The 19,970-nt window shown below is 37.3% G+C and overlaps 1 protein-coding gene across 3 annotated transcripts in view; it reads left to right on the top strand.

Annotated features, from left to right (window-relative positions):
• The window catches only part of PIR (pirin), a 492,836-nt gene that overhangs the window by 242,942 nt on the left and 229,924 nt on the right, over positions 1 to 19,970 (top strand). For all 3 annotated transcript variants that reach the window (XM_078657706.1, XM_078657705.1, XM_078657704.1), the window contains exon 6: positions 2,799 to 2,883. In XM_078657706.1, coding sequence (XP_078513832.1) covers positions 2,799 to 2,883 — 85 coding nt within the window. The remainder of the gene's footprint in view (positions 1 to 2,798; positions 2,884 to 19,970) is intronic.

Raw genomic sequence — 19,970 nt, 5'->3', positions numbered from 1 at the left:
ATTATATGCAAGGGTACATTTGTTTAATGTAATCTTGTTGTTGCAATTGAACGGTCACCTGTTTAGCTTGTGGTATATTTTCTTTTTTTTCATCTTTTTATTTTTCTGGACTATCAAGGCAGTAAAAAAAAGATTTAAAAAATAATCATAGCACCAGCTTGCCAAGGTCAGATGTAATCACTGGAGTTCTATTGGATCTGGCAAAGGTTCAATCTAGAAAGGAATATTTTCTATTTATAACTTCATCGTGACTTGCACTTTAGATGCACTTCGTGTTTTCCATAAAATATTTGGTTAAGCCCAAGGGTTACTCTCTTGGCCTTGTGATTCTCACACCTGGAGTGGCCATGTATATGTAAATACTGCCTGCACTTTTGAGAACTTGCATCTTTGAGGTAATTATGTTTTTTTGCATATGACTATGCAGTCCAGTGACTGGCTGTGCGCACAAAGATCTCTGTCTGGGCTCTGTGTGTGTGTGTGTGTGTGTGTGTCTGGCTCTGTGTGTGTTGGGCTGTGTGTGTGTTGGGCTCTTTGTGGCTGGGTGTGTGGTGGGCACTGTGTGGCTGTGTGTGTGTGGGGGGCTGTGTGTGTGTGTGGGGCTCTGTGTGTGTGTGGGGCTCTGTGTGTGTGTGGGGCGCTCTGTGTGTGGGGCTGTGTGTGTGTGGGGCTGTGTGTGTGTGGGGCGCTCTGTGTGTGGGGCGCTCTGTGTGTGGGAGCTCTGTGTGTGGGGCGCTCTGTGTGTGGGGCGCTCTGTGTGTGGGGCGCTCTGTGTGTGGGGCGCTCTGTGTGTGGGGTGCTCTGTGTGTGTGTGGCTCTGTGGGTAGAGCTCTGTGTGGGTCTGTGTGTTTGTGTGTGGCATTTGCGAGAGATTAAGCTATTGGCCTTGTAAATGACAATGCCATTTATTTATCTTTTTTCAAAACCAACACATAAATAAAAAAATTGTCATCTGCAATGCCAATAGCTCTAACTTTTGCAAAGGCGAGACCGTTGCATTGTAAATGCTTGTTCACGATTGCATGGAATACCTCTCCCTCCCATAGGATAACATAGGGAATACCTTATTGCATTTTAAAGTGTAATTTCCAATTAGGAAGAGATCAGACCTCCAAATCTGGTTTCTTTGGAATCACACTCTAAAATCATATTTAATGGTGAAGAGGAATTTTAAATTGCAAATCCAAAAATGCCACTTTTGGCCGTTTTTTGTCAAATAAAGATTGATTTGACTGACTGAAAGTTCAAGACACCAAAGAATTAAGTTGTTTGTGGGAAGGCTGATGGTGTCTCCATGTTTTGTAAGGAATAAAATATCCTCTACCTTGCATTAAAATGATATTACAAATCACCTTGAGTTCCATGACCTTATGAAGAAATGTGACCTTCAGCCTTGTTGCTCTGTATTGTCACAGAACTCCATGACTTGAAATATCCTCTTAATGTAGGACAGTGTTACTTTATCCCATTGATTCTTATTATTATTTGTATGTGTGTAATTTATAGAGATCAAAAATGGCTGTAAAGCAGTGGAGCGTTGCCCAGATGCAGGGAGTGCAAGATGGATTGTGAGAGAAATGAATGTATAGGTAGCTTCTCATCAAGGTGGGCTATTATAAGGTTGCAAAAGCATGAGGTGTGGCTTGAAGATAAGAGTCTTCAGACTATTCCCAAAATGAAAGAGAGAGGGAGATTGCTGAATCTCGATAGTAATAGATTTAGGAGGAACTTTGATGTCTTGTTTCCTCTTTCATACATGTTTTAGTCTCTAGCCTAGTGATGGTGTTGCTGTGGGTGTTGCGTTATACCACCAGAGGTTTTCTGTTTCGCTATCGGTGTGGGACTCTGGGGACTTGGCACTGTCAAGGAGTTGGTTGCGAAGCGAACCAGGTTAATTTCTGAGAGCCAGCTTTAGCTATTAACCATTTGATTGTAATATACAATAAGATGAAATAATAAGGTGAGTTATGTCCTTTTAAACACAACTAGTTCCATTTTCAGAAACCACCACCTCATTTTAGGAAACATTCGTAAGTAGATTAATGGTGATATACGCGGCAACTCGCAGATGTTTATGCTGAAAGATATGTGCTATGACACCTTTGCACTGAATGCACGATAATGTCACAGCTATAGCTTATGTGACTGCTATTCTCTTGGATATGGGTGCAGTGTTTTGGGATTTCCAATTCCAGGGGCTGTCAGCACCATTGTAATAGCAGCTTAATAGGGGTTGAATTATTCAATTTATCTATGAACGAACTGATGATGTAGCCCATATTTTGGATTTGAGCATTGGGTCTTTATTAATTTAACTGAGATGTCTTTTGGGCTCTGTGTATGCCCGGATAGGGCTGGACAGCTCCTTCCTCCTACCAGACACTCATTTGTAACTTTGACCGCGATTAAAGCTCAGCAGGTTTGTAGACACTTCAGGTTGAACAAAGGTGCTTAAAGCAGTTTTGGCTTTGACTCAAGACACAGACATGATCCTCAATTTTTTTAGACTTTGATGTTTCAAAGCCACTAATCTAGAAGTGCACTAATCCACCTTCATGCAATCTAATGACCTTTCTTTTCCATATTGATTTATTTCCTCCAAAGAACTGCATTTCTTTATTATTGTTGAATTGCAAAACAGAATTCAGTGAAAATTGACTAGCTGCTAAGAGTAATAGGTTTTCCGTATGTAAATTCCCTCTACTTTTAGTGGAAGCATATAAACACAATATTACAATAAATACACAAATGGAATATATTTTTCAGTATCAAACATGGTAAATTTTTTGTTTCTTCAGTCAAAGGTGTACACCCGAACACCCACATTGTATCTCGACTTCAAACTTGATCAAGGAGCAAAGCACGTACAACCCGTCACTAAAGGTAAATAAATACTATAATTCCCCATTCTGTGTAATAGTTGTCTTAAGATATACATTCTACTATAATTTGTGTTTAGTTCTAGGATCTGTATGCTCACTCAAATACTTTTTTTAATGAAATAATTTTATTGTAATAATATGTTGAAACAATGTTCGAAAAGTGTAATGTGACATAAAAGGCACATTTTGACCGAAATATCAATAGAGTTGTTTCCTAAACACCTTTGTCAAGATGCCTAAAAGAAGGAAAACTTTGTGGAGGCAGTACTTAAACAAGAGCCATAAATAGAAACAAGACGTAGAGGAAAATTTACTTTGCTAACTTAAACTATCTTTGTAATTTGTAGTTTTTTAGGATCTCTTCTTTTTGTACCAAAGTATTTGACAGTGTGGACTGGATAACTGGACTGACAAACATAGCTGGCAAGTTTTTAGACTGGTTATGTGTGACATTTCCATGGTTCTAGAGCATGTACGACTGACATTCTACTGCAAATGTGAGGCACTAAGAGTGACACTTTCTCCCGAATAGAAGCAATAAAGTTACTTAAGAGATACATACCAGAAATGTCCCCCCTTGATCAAGGAGAAGCTCTAAAACAGCCTTGAAACTGCTTCAAAACACCTGCTAAGGAAAGTTAATTGACACTTAACCGCTTGATGGTCAATGCACCTGTTGGAGAACTCTTTGTGCAGCCTAGTCACAGATGTGACTCATCATAAAATAGCATGAAGGGTTAACGCACTTGCTGCAAAGCACAACATGCAACATTCAGGTCTCAAATTAGTATTTTATGTAGACCGCTTTGTTAGTTACTGCTTATGGTTGAGAGATCCATTTGAAATCCACAGGTCACAGGTTATACTTCTTGAGTTAGCTCAGTGAGTTATCAAGTGGCATCAAGGAGCTGCGTAAAGACTGCTGTGCATACGTTTGGAACCTTACTATTTTTTCCTCCGTTTTTCTCATTCTAAGGTTGCTGAAATGTAATCTTTGGGTTATAAGACTTATTAGTTAGTGCTGTAACTGAATATAAGAGAACTCGCTCACCCAAAACACATCAGTTCCCTCGATTAAGAACTGTCTCCATTGTCGCTCTTATTTGGTGATCCTGCCAATCCCTCCTCCGCCTAATGCAACTGCTAACTGAACACAGACATATCATTGACAGGGAGCCTAGGATCGCAGTTTAAAAAAAAACCTTACTTGAAGTCTCTCCACTCAGCCTTTTCCGCTTATTGCTTCAACGCTGGCTGGAGGACTGCATCGTGCTATAGCTCTGATCCTCTCATTGGGCTTTAGTGCTGCCGCAATGGAAGCTCAAGCCAATGGTCACTGCAGTCCAGCACCGCTGCTGCCTGTCAAAAGATGCAGGTCTGTCTGTGCTTCCCACCCTTTAAGGCAAGATGAGGGCAGCACATGATGCATACTGGTGCAAGTCAGTCGAACTGGAGCAGATCTGAATGCCAGGGTGTACAGTCTTAATATCGAGTCATTTATTTCGACTGGACATAATATCGACTAGAGAATATCGAGATGGCATTAATATCGAGGTAAGTAATATCGATTTTTTTTTTAATCGATTGTTATGTATGTAAAAAATATCGACATAAAAAATATCGAGTAAGTAATATCGTCAGTAAAAAATATCGATATGTTTATTAGTTTAAAAATATCGAAAGTTGTGTTATCGACTGTCACAATATCGACTCTCATGATATCGAATTTTAATATGTATATATATAATATGTAATAGTTCAATGTACATTGTTTTAATGTTTTATAATAGCATTTTGTGTTAAAATGTATTAATTTTATTTATTTATTTATATAGAATTAATGTTAAAAATAATTAATAAATTAAAAAAAAATTATATTACTATAATAATTTCTAGGAGCGGGTAGTGGGTTTTTAGGGGAATAGGGTGGGAAGTATTTTAAATATAATTAATTAATTATGTAAATATATTAATTGGTATTAATTAATTAATTATGTAAATATATTAATTAATTAATATGTAAATATATTAATTGGTATTAATTAATTAAATATGTAAATATATTAATTGGTATTAATTAATTAAATATGTAAATATAATTATTAGTATTAATATGTAATTAATTGTTAAATTACTATTTAATTAAATATATAATATGTAATTGGTAAATATGTTATTTTAATAGCTTATTTGAGAATTATGCTTATTTAAATCATTTTTTTCATGTAGCCGGTTGTGGGATTATAGGGGATTAGGGTGGGAAGTAATTTAATAGTAAGTAATTAAATCTGTTAATTAATTAATTGGTAAGAATAAGTAAATACTTGTTATTTATCTAAAATATGTTAATTATATATAATTTAATTGTTAATTTATTTAAATAAATGGAATTATTGTTGAATATGTAAAATCAAACTTTTTTAGGATATGTAGTGGGTTGTGGGATTATAGGGGAATAGGGTGGGAAGTAATTTAATTGTAAGTAATTAATTATGTTAATTAGTTAATTGTTATGAATAATTAAATATTTGTAAAATAAATTAAATATGTTAATTATATTTTATGTAATTGTAAATTTATTAACATTAATGCTATTATAGTAAATTATGTTACATATCACATTTTTATGTTATGTAGTGGGTTGTGTGTTAATAGGGGTATAGGGTGTGAAGTTAATTAATTATAAGTAATGACATATGTTAAGTAATCGGTATTCATAATGAAATAATTGTTAAAGACTTAAAATATGTTAATTATATAGATATAAATAGATATAACTAATATTATAATAATTAAATATAAAATATATATATATGAAATATAATTGTCTAATTACATTTAATTACATATATATAATATATTTATAATTAGATATATAAAGATATATATAACATATATATATATAATTATAGATATTCTCATATATATATTATTTTGTATTTGGGGAAAGAGGTTGGTTTAGTCTTCTGGGTTACTTTTCTGTTTGGTTATTAAGGGGTATATGTTGTGTGCAGAGTCAGTTGTCAGTTTTTTGGTAAAGGTGTATTTGTAGGGGTCAGGGTCAGTTTTCATTTAGTGGGTAAAGGGGTATTTTTAGGGGTCAGGGTCAGTTTTCAGTTAGTGGGTAAAGGGGTATTTGTAGGGTTCAGGGTCAGTTTTCAGTATTTGGGTAAAGGGTAATTTTTTTCTTTCAGAGTCAGTTTTCAGTTTGTGGATAAAGGTGTTTTTAGGGGTCAGGGTCAGTTTTCAGTTTTTGGGTAAAGGGGTATTTGTAGGGGTGAGGGTCAGTTTTCAGTTAGTGGGTAAAGGGGTATTTGTAGGGGTCAGGGTCAGTTTTCAGTTAGTGGGTAAATGGGTATTTTTAGGGGTCAGGGTCAGTTTTCAGTTAGTGGGTAAAGGGGTATTTTTAGGGTTAAGGGTCAGTTTTCAGTATTTGGGTAAAGGGTATTTTTTTGGTTGCAGGGTCAGTTTTCAGTTTGTGGGTAAAGGGGTATTTTTAGAGGTCAGGGTCAGTTTTCAGTTTTTGGGTAAAGGGGTATTTTTAGGGGTTAGGGTCAGTTTTCAGTTAGTGGGTAAAGGGGTATTAGTAGGGGTCAGTGTCAGTTTTCAGTTAGTGGGTAAAGGGGTATTTTTAGGGGTTAGGGTCAGTTTTCAGTTAGTGGGTAAAGGGTTATTTTTAGGGTTAAGGGTCAGTTTTCAGTATTTGGGTAAAGGGTCTTTCTTTGGTTGCAGGGTTAGTTTTCAGTTTGTGGGTAAAGGGGTATTTTTAGAGGTCAGGGTCAGTTTTCAGTTTTTGGGTAAAGGGGTATTTTTAGGGGTCAGGGTCAGTTTTTAGTTAGTGGGTAAAGGGGTATTTGTAGGGGTCAGGGTCAGTTTTCAGTTAGTGGGTAAAGGGGTATTTTTAGGGGTCAGGGTCAGTTTTCAGTTAGTGGGTAAAGGGCTATTTTTAGGGTTAAGGGTCAGTTTTCAGTATTTGGGTAAAGGGTATTTTTTTGGTTGCAGGGTTAGTTTTCAGTTTGTGGGAAAAGGGGTATTTTTAGAGGTCAGGGTCAGTTTTCAGTTTTTGGGTAAAGGGGTATTTTTAGGGGTCAGGGTCAGTTTTCAGTTAGTGGGTAAAGGGGTATTTTTAGGGGTCAGGGTCAGTTTTCAGTTAGTGGGTAAAGGGTTATTGTTAGGGGTCAGGGTCAGTTTTCAGTTAGTGGGTAAAGGGGTATTTTGTGGGTTCTGGGTCAGTTTTTAGTTTGTGGGTAAAGGGGTGTTTTTAGGGCTTTGGGTCAGTTTAGGGTTTTAGGTTAGAGGGATACAGGGTAAAAATATGGTCAATTTAAATGTCTATTAAATTAGTTACTTTTTCATATATTTTATATAAAATATTTGAATTAATATACATTAAAACAATTATTGGTATTGTAGGACTTTAAATATTAATACATTTTTAAACATATTTAAATGTATAAGGTATTTTTTAATAGATTATTTAATATGCAAATAATATTTATATACAATAATAAAGAAGGAAACATAGACAGGGTTAAATGCCATAAATGAAAAATTGTTTATTCACATATAAAAATTTATTTGTAAGTAGAGAATCATTTTTTATTTATAATCAAAAATTTTCATTCAATGTTTTTATTAACATAACAAAAATATGAAGTACATGTATATGTTTTTAACACATAAATTATATTAACATAATTTTTTTATCTTTTACATATATTAACATTTAAATAGTTTCTGAAACTAATTGGTAATATGTACTTTTTATTTAATAACAAAATATTTATTCAGATACACATTGAATTTATTGTGATTGCAAATTATGTACATTTTTTTGTAATTGTAACATTTTTGTTTATTACCAAGTCATGTTATATTTTTGGAAATAATTATTATGAATATTGAACATATTTATAATATTCATTTTTAAATACATAAACACCAAAAACATTTATTATATACATACATAATGTTTTACATAATATTTGCAAATTTAAAAAAAACATTTCTTGTAACAAACTTATATATGCAATTTATTTTTACATTAACATTATTTACTAAATGTATTTATAAATCAAAAATTAATTTTTTAACTATAACATAACAGTTGAATAATTATTTCAAACTTATGAATATTTATGAAATAATTTTATACACTTTAAAAAAATATTTACACTTAATATAATACTCTGTGTATTTTTTAAAGTGTTGGAATAAAGAAATTAAATAGCATTTAGCTGTATACAGGGACTACTTTTTAACCGCGTAATGTTACTTAGGCGTATTTGGTGCTTCAACAGATCGCGGTTGGGTGCTGCTTCGCGTTAGAGAGGGTAAGTTTGTTTTAATTGTGTTTTATAAGTTTCTGAACTTATTGCTAGTGTATGTGTGCTGTGTTTATGTTTATGTAGGTAGAGTTAATTAGAGAAGATTGTGTGTTCGGTGTTAGGTAGAGTGTACGATATTGGATTTTTACCGCGTTTTTGTTGTAGGTGTGTGAGGTGAGGTAATATGTTTAAATGTTACTAAGATAATATGTTTGATGTATAAATATGTGTTTTTATATATGTATGGGTGTTTTTATGTGGGTGGGTATGTTATTTATTTTTTCTAGGTTATCGTCGCGTTTCGCTGTTTTGGAGGACTCCCTTCTTTTTTGATCACAGCTGTGTAACGAGTATTATATACTCTTATTTTTGCACACTATTTTTTGGGTTTTTACATTTTCTTGGAGCGTTTATTTTTCGCCATTACGGATTTTTGGGTTTTCTATGGTATCTGGTGTCTACTGAAGTGGAAAGGAGTCGCTATGCATTTGCTTGTATTTTTGCATTTTTTTTGGGCTTTCATGGATTGTATGGGTTTTTGGAATGGTGTCCTATGGATTGCTTGGAATTGGATTACGTTTGAAGCTGCATCAGAAATATAAGTATTTTCTGGATTTTTAATGGGTGGGAAAACTGTTTTTAATTTTGCTTTACTTACGTTGTATGTAACATTTTGTAAATACATTATCTAAATACATTTTATATATGTTAATATTATGTATTTGATAATTTAATTGCAATTTGTTACATATTATAATGAAGAATTTTAGGAAAAATATGTTTAGTTTTACGTGTATAGTTATGTAATGTTTTAAAGAATAGTTTTGGCAATCATTGATAGATATTCTAGTCCTTTGCTAGTTGGATAGAGGGTAACTTGACTTTGGAGTGTGTTATACATTTTTTTAGTTTCTTTGGTGAGTTTAGGTCCAATCAAAGTTACTGATTGCTCCATTCGGAGCTCCTGGTAACTTTGTTCTTTTTGTAAGGATTGTATTAATTTGTGAAGGGTAGGCGTTCCTCGGCCTGTAGTTGCTTGGAAGGCATTGTGCCATCCTTCAACTGCATTGTTTGTTTTTGCTTCCTTATTTAGTGTGCTAAGGTAGACATTCCACCAAGCTATTTGGTATTTGGGTTGTCTTCTATGGCCTGATCTGTGTAGCCTTCCTACCCATGTGTCTTCGAAGTAGTCAAGCATAGGGCTTAGTTTATCTTCGTTTCTTTTATAGTAGGGGCTGTCTATTAATAAGTTATAGTGCTCAGTTACATCTGTTAGTGGAACATAGGCTAGGGCGATGAGTTTTTTGATTTGATAAGCAAATGTGCTATCAGTGGCGTATTGGATACTCAAGGTTGATTTTTGTAGATGTCGCCAGATACATTGATTAAAGTGGTAATAGCAACCTTGTATTGCTGTGTGTGGGTATGTTTTAAGGATGCTGTTTATCATAGCTTTTTCAAAGTCAATGATAATTTTTTGTGGAAAATAGTTGTTAGTATGTTGCTTGACTTCAGTTAGTATTTCTTGATAGGTAGTTTGCTGTTTGTTTGGTAGAAGGGCATAAAGGAATGGAATATTTGCATTTTGGAAATGACCATGGATGGTGTATAATTGATAAAAAGGTTTGGGGCATACAGAAAAAGTACCGTCCATCATCCAAGTTTGGCATTGGGTAAGTTTTGTCATGTTGTTTGCTGTGGCAAACAGTATAATTCTTTTATCTTTAGATTTGTTGTCATAGAGTATAAAATTTTCTTTATTGTGAGTTACAGAGAGTTCAGGTGGAATTTGGACTTCTTCTAAAGTTTTTGGTGTGGGAGGAGTAGTGCATGTTGCTCTTTTTTGTCTAGCTACTGTTCTTTTAAGGGATTCTATAGATGGTAATTGGCTAGAAGCATGTTGGGGAAGTACACTTAAATTGTGTTTCAGAATAGCAGTTGTTGGTTGATCAGTGCTAGTACTAGCTTATTTAAGGGAATCTAGCATTTGTCTAATCTCTATTTCTGTTACATTGGGTGGGTGATTATGTTCTTTAGTATAAGTAACAGTAGTTTCCTGAGTTATAGCTCTACCATAACATTTGTTGGCATAATATTTCGTACACTTCCAAAACACTTTCAAATCTTTTTGTTTCTAGACATATCCCATGTAACAAAGAAGCATTTTCCCTTTTTGTGAATAAATGAATTTAGCTCCTTCAGTCATGATAGTATTGTAGTGCTAGGAGGTAATTAAAAGAGAATGTAAATATTTTTTAAGGAAAAAAAATGTTCTAATCACATTATACAGTTTCACACATTTGTATTTTACCTGTAAATGTTTTGATGCTTTCAAGTCGTTATTTTCAGCTGTTGATGTTCTTCAAACTGTTATTTTCTGTGTATATCTTTTTGTACCTGTGGAAGTTGAGAAAATGTGTAGAAATATTTTATTACTATTTATGATAATTTGTTCGACGTTTTTTGCTAGTTTAGATTTAGTTACCTATCTATTAATTCTCGATTTTACATTTCTAATATATACTTACTTTTTTATATGTAACTTTTGATGTCCAGGTGTTGTGTAGGTCTTCTGTTTTTTTTTTTCATCTGTAGGATGAGTGCTAAAAAAAAAAGATATATTTGATGTATTTTGCTTTAAAATATAGGTGTGAGCTTTGAGAGTTACATTTTCGCTGACTAATAATGTAGTCGTACTTACTTTAGATATGTGTAGGTCTCTTTCTGTTGAAGTCCATCAGTTTTCTTCCAGAAATCCAGCAGAGTTTCGTCTTCCTTTACTTAGGAGATGTATACTGCGTTTTTAGTTACTTATTATTTCATTTATATAGTATTAGGTTAATTGTTTCAGAAATAGGATTGGTTGTTTAAATGGATAGTCTGTTTTTATTTGTTGATTTGAATTTTTTTTCCTGTTATGCTAATTGCTTTCCTTATATGGGTGACGCCAATTAACGTTTATTGAATGTGTAAGGATTTATTTTGTATAGGTAATGTTCTAGGTAATGTTATTTTGATATTTGTAAAGTGGAGGAATATATATAATTAGTTGTAAAAAATGTGTAGAAGGTCGAAACATTGTTTATGTATTATAAAATGTATGTTAGTATTTATTGTGTGTTGTAAATGTTATGAAAATAAATAATATATGTCATCTATTTATATTAACTAAATCTGGTTTTTTATGATCAGTATGACTTAATTATTAAATAATAAAGTCATTTATTTTAGGATCTATTAATGGCGATTTTTTTACAATCGATAAATTTGCTATCTATGTTTGTGTAATCGATATTTTGACTGTTGTTATATAAATATTTAATAATCGGTGTTTTAGAAATCGATAATGTTGTGAGTCGATATTGTTGTAGTCGTTGTTTTTAGTAGTCGATATTGTGTAGTCGATATTTTTGATGTTTGTTGTGTAAGTATAGTAAATCGATAATTTTGTTGTCGATAATTAGTCATCGATATTTTGTCCAGTCGATATTCGGTCTGTCGAGGTTATGTCAGTGATCCGAATGCCAGTGACTCCATCATGAGGTATGCCATGGGGTTCCTGTCGGTCCAGTCACAGGTCAGCATGCTGCCTTTTAAAGACAGGACAAAAGTCGGTGGGGTCAGTGCTCCACTGATGACCCCAGCAACACACGTGGAGGCAGGTTTGAGGTCTGGCTATGTCGGTTAGGGCCCTGGGCAGGTCAGGTCTGTACTTGAAAAAACATCCTGCCTGCAAGGAAGCATGACCTTCTCCATGGTCTCACTTGGACCACATTGAAAGGCGCTACTAACTTGTGGCTGCGGGCCAGCTCACCAATGAAAAACAAAGCTGCTGCCCGCCACCCGAGCTGTTCTCTGGGGCCAATCGCTGGCCATAAGAGGCAAGGACCACCCCCCGGATCCATGAGTACACAATGCCGCCGGGTCAAAATAATTGGTTATCTGTGCGGCTGACTCTCAGAAGATCTGCATGGTTGCTGACAAAGCCCAGAGCACTGGCTCAGCTTGATTCATTGTGTGTGATTATTGCAATTCATTCCCTGTGGCTCACACCTATCACAGAGTGATCAGAGACTGACACAGAATAAACATGTCTTGCTGTCACAGTGCGCTCCCCGCGGGCAGCACAGCGCCCTTGCTGCCACTGTGCTCGTAGCGCTGCAGTTCCCAATGGTCAAGAACTCAGTGGGGTGGCCTCAGGGCACGCTAAGATGCATGACCAATGCATTTTATTGCGTTGAGGCAGAAATCGTGTTACAGCAAACAAATGATGGAAACCAGCCCTAAAATACGTTAGTGTAACAACTGATACTGATACTTGGCAGAGCTAGACAATTCAGTAATAACCAATAATTGCTTTGTTGCAAGTGGCAAGTGGCTACTTTTTGCTGAAATGTCTCTAAGTCGAACGGTAAGCACCAACCGGACCCAATACACTTCTTGTATCCGACTCCCGCTCCATTGCAGTCAGTCATATTTTTCAACTTTGACTCAGTCTAGTGTGTCTAGATGGCCATTATTGGCACTTTGATCTTTTAGGCGCTAGTTTTTGCATGAAACTTTAAAAAATCATAACTCTGGGTCTATTTATTGGATTTTTAATTCTTTGGTGTCAAATATTGTACTAAAATGTACTCTAATTTTCTAGCTTGGTGTGGGGCTTTTTGCGCTGTGTTTTCACTTTACTACTGTATGTGTGCAGTGTAAACACTTTTCACTTTGCCTCTAATCCTCTAAGTTAAGCCTCACTGTTTTTCTGCCAAGTTGCCAGAGGGTTAAGCACAGGTTAATTTAGTGACTTTTATTTATCACCCTGACAGGGATTGTGGCCGTTGCTTGACCAGGGTTGACACCCTACTCAACCAACAACCCGATTTCTTACAACTTTCATCCTCTCTCTATCCCAGCTCTCTCTGTTCATCACTCTTTCAATGAGCCCAGTATACCTCACTCAGCGTCTGCTCTCTCTACCTCCCTTATTAACCTATACCTCTATAAATCATATTCCGTGTCTAAATCTATACCTAGCAGTATCAATTCCCTCTTCCTTTCTCACATTTCTCTCTGCCTCATCTCTCTATGTACCTCGAAGCACTTTTTCCATCTGACCTCTCTGTATCTCGTCTCCATCTGCTTCACTTCTCACACAATCTCATCTCTATCTTTACCTCACCTCTCTTTTTCTCTGTATGTCACCGCTACCCTACCTCTGTCTACTTCTCTCTCTCGCAGCCCTTTCTCTAACTAAGCAGTCTCCCTCATCGCTCTATATCATTTCTCTCTGTACCTCACATCTCCCCCACTACCTTACTTTGCTTTACCTACTGCTCTGTCTCGCTCTCACTTCCTATACTTTCAACTTACCACACCATTAGTTCAATACCTCATCTGTCTACCTCCTATTTCTCTCAGTCTACCCCTGTTCCCCCCTTCATCTCTCTAAATATTTTACACTTTTCTTGCCACTTCTATTCCTTTATCTCTCCCCCTTTATCTCTAGCACCAAGTCCTCTACCTCTATCTCACACAAACATATCTCTCTCACTCTGGACCTCCTTCTCTATTTCAACACTCCCTTCCCCTTAGCTATCTCACTCAACCTCTTTCTACCAATCTCTCTACATCACTATCGCTTCATCTATTTCACAACTCTTTACAAACTTCACCCTTTTTCCCTATATTTCACATGTCTCTGAACAACTCTGTCAACCACATTCTACTACCCTTCACTTATCTCCACCATTCTCTCTTCCCCACCACTCTCTCTTCCCCACCACTCTCCTTACATGACCCTTTTTTTACACCTCTTCACATTTTGCACTCCTCCTACCTTACATATCTCTTTTTTTAAAAGTCTCTGTCAGTCTTTACCTCTACTTCTCTAAAATCACCTCTAAATTACACCCCCTTCTTTCTCTCTCTCTCTCTCATCATCATCTCTAACTCTGCTACCTTCTCCCTCTACTTCACGTCTCTCACTACACTGTTCTCGTTATATCTTTATACATCTTTTGTATTATGACCCATCCATGTGTCTTACTCAGCAGGGTCATATGTAACTGTCTTGCCAGAGAAGGGTTAACATAAAAAGAGGGGCAGAGGGTCAAGGCAAAGGAAAAAGAAATAGGAGAAAGGTATTAGATTTTAACCATTGGAATCATGAAAATCCTTAGAGGAGTGCTCTGATTTGCACTTTTGCACAAGAAAACCAGTAGTGAGGGGATGTATTTGTTATTACAAATACTCAGCAACTAAAGCTACTATGTCCAGTGCAGTGTGCATATGTCTTCAATATCATGCAATAACATGTAACATGTCACCCCTAGCATGATTGTCCTACAATGAGATTAACAAGCTGGTTAGCCATTAAACTCCAAATAAAATGTTTTTGCTAGTAAAGAATTCTACATCTGAACTAAAAAGAAAATGGCTTTATCAGTGCTGATCATTTATTTGGCTGGCTGATGCTAGGCAGACCGTGCTTCTGCGTTTTTTTTTGCGTGCACTTGTTTCTGAAGGTTTTACATATAATTAAATATCGTTTGGCATCATGAGGATTTGAATGACCCAAGAAGCTTCAGACAAGGGCCCCCAAACATACCTTGCACAGGCCCCCACAAATCCTTAAGATGTCACAGAGTTTCTTTGAAAACGCTGTATTATATTGACTTAAAACTGTAGTATACGTCAATGCAAACCATGTAGTCACAGGGAGTAAGCAAGAGGAGAAAGCCTATCTCTCCCTCTCTTTCTTCCCCTTGAAATTGTAGAAGCAAGTTTGGCAGAGCAGAGGGAGAGGCGGCTGACGCCCCAAAATCTTCCACTCTTCCATGGCGTCTGTAGTCACTAATAGAAGGATGCTACTGGTACTGTGCATGTTGGGTGGCTTTGGAAGCAGCTTTAGGTTTTGGCGGTTCAGATGCAGAGCTAGGACGGAAAAGCCGCTTAGAGTCTTAAGGATGTTTTTACACTCCTCCTGTCTTTGAAAAGTTATGTTTAGGTCTCGTCTAGGCAGCGCATGCACCGCATGCGCTGTTTCTTCGAAACATGCTGTATCTAGGATATGGGCTTCAAAAAACGCCCATCTTTTTCATTTTTTCCTCTTACTGTCCTTTAGAAATGCTGACTTTTCATTGGTGAATACACTTAGTAGTCCCTTCTTTTGGAATTGTGTATCCTCCCATGAGGACTACCCGTTAGATGTGTTCTTACTCTTCATGTTAGTTATACTTTAAGAGCACTCTTTTTTTGTTTGTTGGCCTGCGTCTGCTCGTTAAGTGTTCTGTTTACTTGTGCATGAAACTTCGGTCAGCTTGCCATCCTTTAATCGCCCCTTGCCTTCCCCTCAGCCCTACCACAACCCTGCTCACAGCCCCCTTGCCGTCCCTTAATCTCCCTATGCCTCCCTCTCACCCCTCCCACAACACTGCTCACAGGCCCCTTACCGTCCCTTAATCTCCCCGTGCCTCACCCTCATCCCTCCCACAACACTGCTCGCAGACCCCCACCACCTCTCCAAGACCACTGCTCATTTTGCTCATTTTGCTTGTTTTTTCATTTGTTTAATTTACACTTCATTTGCCCTCATTTAATCTCCCCTTGCCATCTGGAGGTCAGGAAAACGTGCTAGTGGGTGCAATGATGTGGCTGCACTCCATTAAAAGAATATATTTGAAATTCAAGCACATAAATATATTCTTTGATGTTTCTTGCATGGCTTACAACTTTGCTGGCTCTGCTACATAGGTAAAAAAGGGTGCAGTACCTTATGTGGCCATAAGAGGTCCCAAGGGACACATAGTGACAGCCTGTGGTTCTGCCCCACTTCCCTGCTTCGTGCACATTAGAACAGTACATTTTGCTGTACCCAGAATAATGTGCTGCATATTTAAATACATATAAGGTCCCAAAGGTGAGACCGATTGCATTACAAGTGCTGGTTCATTTATGTGCTGCTCCCTTATTATTGGCCCTAATGGCAGTATAACTTGCTGTGAACGTTTAACCTCATAAAACTCTCATGCACTCCCTTACAGAAAGGCACTAATAGTTTTGTTTATTAGAGTCTTCTTAGTTTCCATCATTTTTATCTGATGGGATTCTTCTTTCTGTAATGAAATTATATATTTTTTTATTTGTAAGTTCACTGTTTCAGGTTATTCATTCAACCAAAATTGTAAGATTCATCCAAGTGCATTTCACCATTTTGCGCTTTTTCAGGGTGAAATCACGCAACAAATGGAGCTAGAGAATATCATCAAAAGGGGCCCCCGTGTGTTTGCCCTTTTACAAACAGAACAGATAAAGGATTTGTCTTTCCCTGGGCAGTTGAGTACTCTTTGATATTCAAGTTGGGGAGAGCAGGAGAGCAGAGAAGAGCTAGAGAGAGGACTAAAAATGAAGACTTTGATGAAAGATAGAGCCCAAGTATTGATAGTCATAAAGGAAGAGAAAGAGAGCGATATGCAGATGCAAACACCCCAACTCACTGCCACAACCTCACTACACAACAAAGCTGTGCAATATTACCAGCTCCCTCTCATATGGTTGCTGAAAAAGAGAACTCCCTTACAAGTAGGCAAGATGTCTTCCCCATGCCATTTCCACCCTACAACACAACTGATTGCCTTTCTTGCTAGTTGCTGTCTGAGGCCCCCTGGCAGCCAGGTAGACCACCTGCAATTTGTTTTGCTGGGAAATAACTCCATAAACTGTATAACTTTTATAGAAAAAGAGGTCCCACTGATGTATTTCCTGTTATAGGCGGTGTTAGTTCAGAAGGAGGGTTCTGTTCTGACGGCATGATTAGAGCTTCATTTGGGCGAGCAATGGACCCTTGCCATAGATGACATTTATGACAACAGACAGCACTTTGAAGGCAAAGTGTCTGGGTTAAGGCTGCCAGTGGAGTGCAGTGAGCATTGGTGTGATCCGTTACCTTGGGAGAAGATGTAGAAAATGTCCTGCTCCTACGTTTTGGATCCTTGACGTTTTCAGTCCAGAAAAAATGGGGCCCTGTGGTAGAGACCTTTTGAATTATTATTTTTTAACAATAAACATTTGGTGTCATGTTTTATCGGCAGTCAGAATACGGAGGGGGAGAATCGCCAAGTAGTGTGACCGTTTGCATAATTTATTCAAGACATGACAATGGTTGTAGAGGTCTAAAGCTTCTGATGGAAGCCTAGATGAGGGAATATGCATCAAAGGGCTTATGTGGCATAGCAGGCGCTTCTTGTGACTTGATTAACTTGAGTGAAAAGGCAAAGGTTGGGGTCCAAGATTGCTACCAAATTTCTTATTTCCTTTGATGTCTATGGGTGTGGGAGTACGTTTTTTGGGCCAGGCAATGTAAAGTTGGGAGCTTTAGGATTACAGCTTTGGAACTGTTAAGTTTAAGGTGGTTACTCAGCATCCGTTCATCAGCATCCGTATATCAGTGGCTTAGAGGCAGTGGTCCTGTCCCAAACAGTCAAGATCCATCTAGTTTTCTAGTTCTTGGATGATCTGTGTATTGTCAGCATAGTTGCAGCAGGTTAGTGGAAGAACTTGATGGTCCAGAACCGGGTCACATAGCACTTGAACAGGCGTTGTGAGATGATTGAACCTTGATGTCGCTTTTGTTGTTCTTGGATACCCAGACCCTCTAGTCTCAGTAGTAGGGTCTAGTGGTGGACTGTGTGAAAGACAGTAGATGGATCTAGAAGTAGTGGTGCAGTCAATTCCTATCAACAGCCTTTTACGGTCATCCCAAGTGAATATCTACACAGATTTAGTGCCTCCACCTGGGCAAAAGACTATTTGATGTCAGAGATTTGTAGAGCCTAATAAAGGCAGTTTTTTAAAATCTGTTTTCCTAACAACGAGCTGTTGGAGATTGATTGGTAGCTGGTTTGGATCATGGTTCTATTTATTAGTAAGTGGACTAATGTAGTAGGTCTTGAAGGAAAAGGGGAAGATGCCTGAAAATTTAGAGTTGTTGAGGATGCTTACTGCTGTAATGTTAGCAGTTGCAGAAAGCAGTTTGTACTTGAAGGTTTGTGTCAGGCAGGGATTTAAGGGGGTTCCAGGTGGCTGGGTTTCCTTGGTCCGTTCTATGAATTCAAAATTTGAGAGCTGCCCCATTTCTCTTGTTAGTTTTATAGGTCCTAGTACCAGTAGGTTGCTTATTGGGTGTATTGCTCCCAAGGTAGTGTTTCAGTTTCTTTGTTTTGGAGATATGCTGTGTTGCAAAGGTGTCGCAGAAGGTTTGGGAGTAAGTGGTGGTAGTGTATTCGTGCTTGCGAGGTTCTGAAAGTATTCTATGTAGTTCATTTAAGGGTATTTTACTTTGGAGATCTGGATAAAGTAGTCTTTTTGCACTTTTAGTGGATGATTTGTTTATTTTTCTGTGGTCTAGTCATGATTTGTCATTTTGGGTGTTTGCTTTTCTCCATTGTCTTTGCAAAGCACTTCATTTTGTCCCCAGCTTCTTTATCTTTTAAGTGACCCATGTGGTTCTGTGTTTAGGGTGTGAACATATCTTGGGGGATAGCAGTTTGTCAAAGACTTCAGTATGCAGACTGCAGAAACGTTCCACTTCTGATATTTGGCAGGGCTGTAGAGAAGGAATTGGAGTCCAGTTCTGGGAAATTATTCTTGTTCCATTGTCTATAGGTAGATGTGTAGGTCGTTTCTTCTGTAGTAGTTGTTCTCTTCTGTTGTTCAGAAGGAAGGTGATGAGATGGTGTTCCAGACCATGGCAATTTCCAGTTATTCTGATGTGCAGCCTTAAAGCAAATATTGCCTCCAAGGTGTGTTAAACAGAATACTTTGGTTCAAGGACATATGGGGGTAGGTTGAGGTCCTTTAGGTTTGCTTGCTGGGATCTCGGAGAAGGATTTCGAGAGGTTCAACCAGATGTTCAGCTTTTCCAGGATGCAGAAGTTGGTCTGGTTTACTCTACGTTCTGAGACTTTATCAGGGAAGGCATCTGTGAATGATCTCATGTGGAGGTCTGCAAATAAACAGGAATTAGAAAGTAGGTGGGGGAGCAAAGGATGAGAAGTGCTTCACATTTGGTCAAATTATATTCTTGAAAACTTGCGGTATTTAAGGTGTTCTTAAAAATATATGCTAAGCCTCGTATTTAAGCAGGTACTATGGCCTCTTGAGAGATCAGGATCCCTAAGTTTAATTTATGGGCAGAGGAGTGATATAGAGCTCAGAACAAAGCTGCTTAAGCAGTTTCTGCTCTTTAATTGTATATTTATTAGGAGGCAGTTCAGTCATGGAAATGATTAGGGCAGGGGGAGTGAAAGTGGTTAGTGGTAGTGGACTATAAGGCTTGAGGAGTAGAAAGATGGAAGACCTGAGAATTGAAGTAGATGCGGAATGCTTGTTACTTATTTTCAGTATGTATAAGATGGTCTTTATAGGGTTTGTGGTGGTTGATAACATGAGTGAGTAGAGCCTGGTTATTAATGGGAGGCAAACAAGAGGTTTTAGAAGGTGTGAAAGGAGTAGAGCTTTAGTTGCAAAGAGAAGGCAGGGAAATATATAGGATACGGCATGAAGGCTAGACAGAATGAGGGAAGGGATAGAGAGACCCAGTTGACTTCTTTTTTTAGATCATGTGTGGAACAGTAAGGGGAGTGTCGGAAAAAGTCTGGTCTGTTGACTCCATGATGAGAAGCTTGAAACTGTGTCAGAGCATCAGTGGGAATTGTTCTCTTACGCTTGTCATGACAAAAGAATGTGATCATACTTTAATATAGCCTTA

The sequence above is a fragment of the Lissotriton helveticus genome, chromosome 8 (genome assembly GCF_964261635.1).
Source record: "Lissotriton helveticus chromosome 8, aLisHel1.1, whole genome shotgun sequence".
Classification (NCBI taxonomy): Eukaryota; Metazoa; Chordata; class Amphibia; order Caudata; family Salamandridae; genus Lissotriton; species Lissotriton helveticus.
This window is presented reverse-complemented; position numbering and strand designations above follow the sequence as displayed.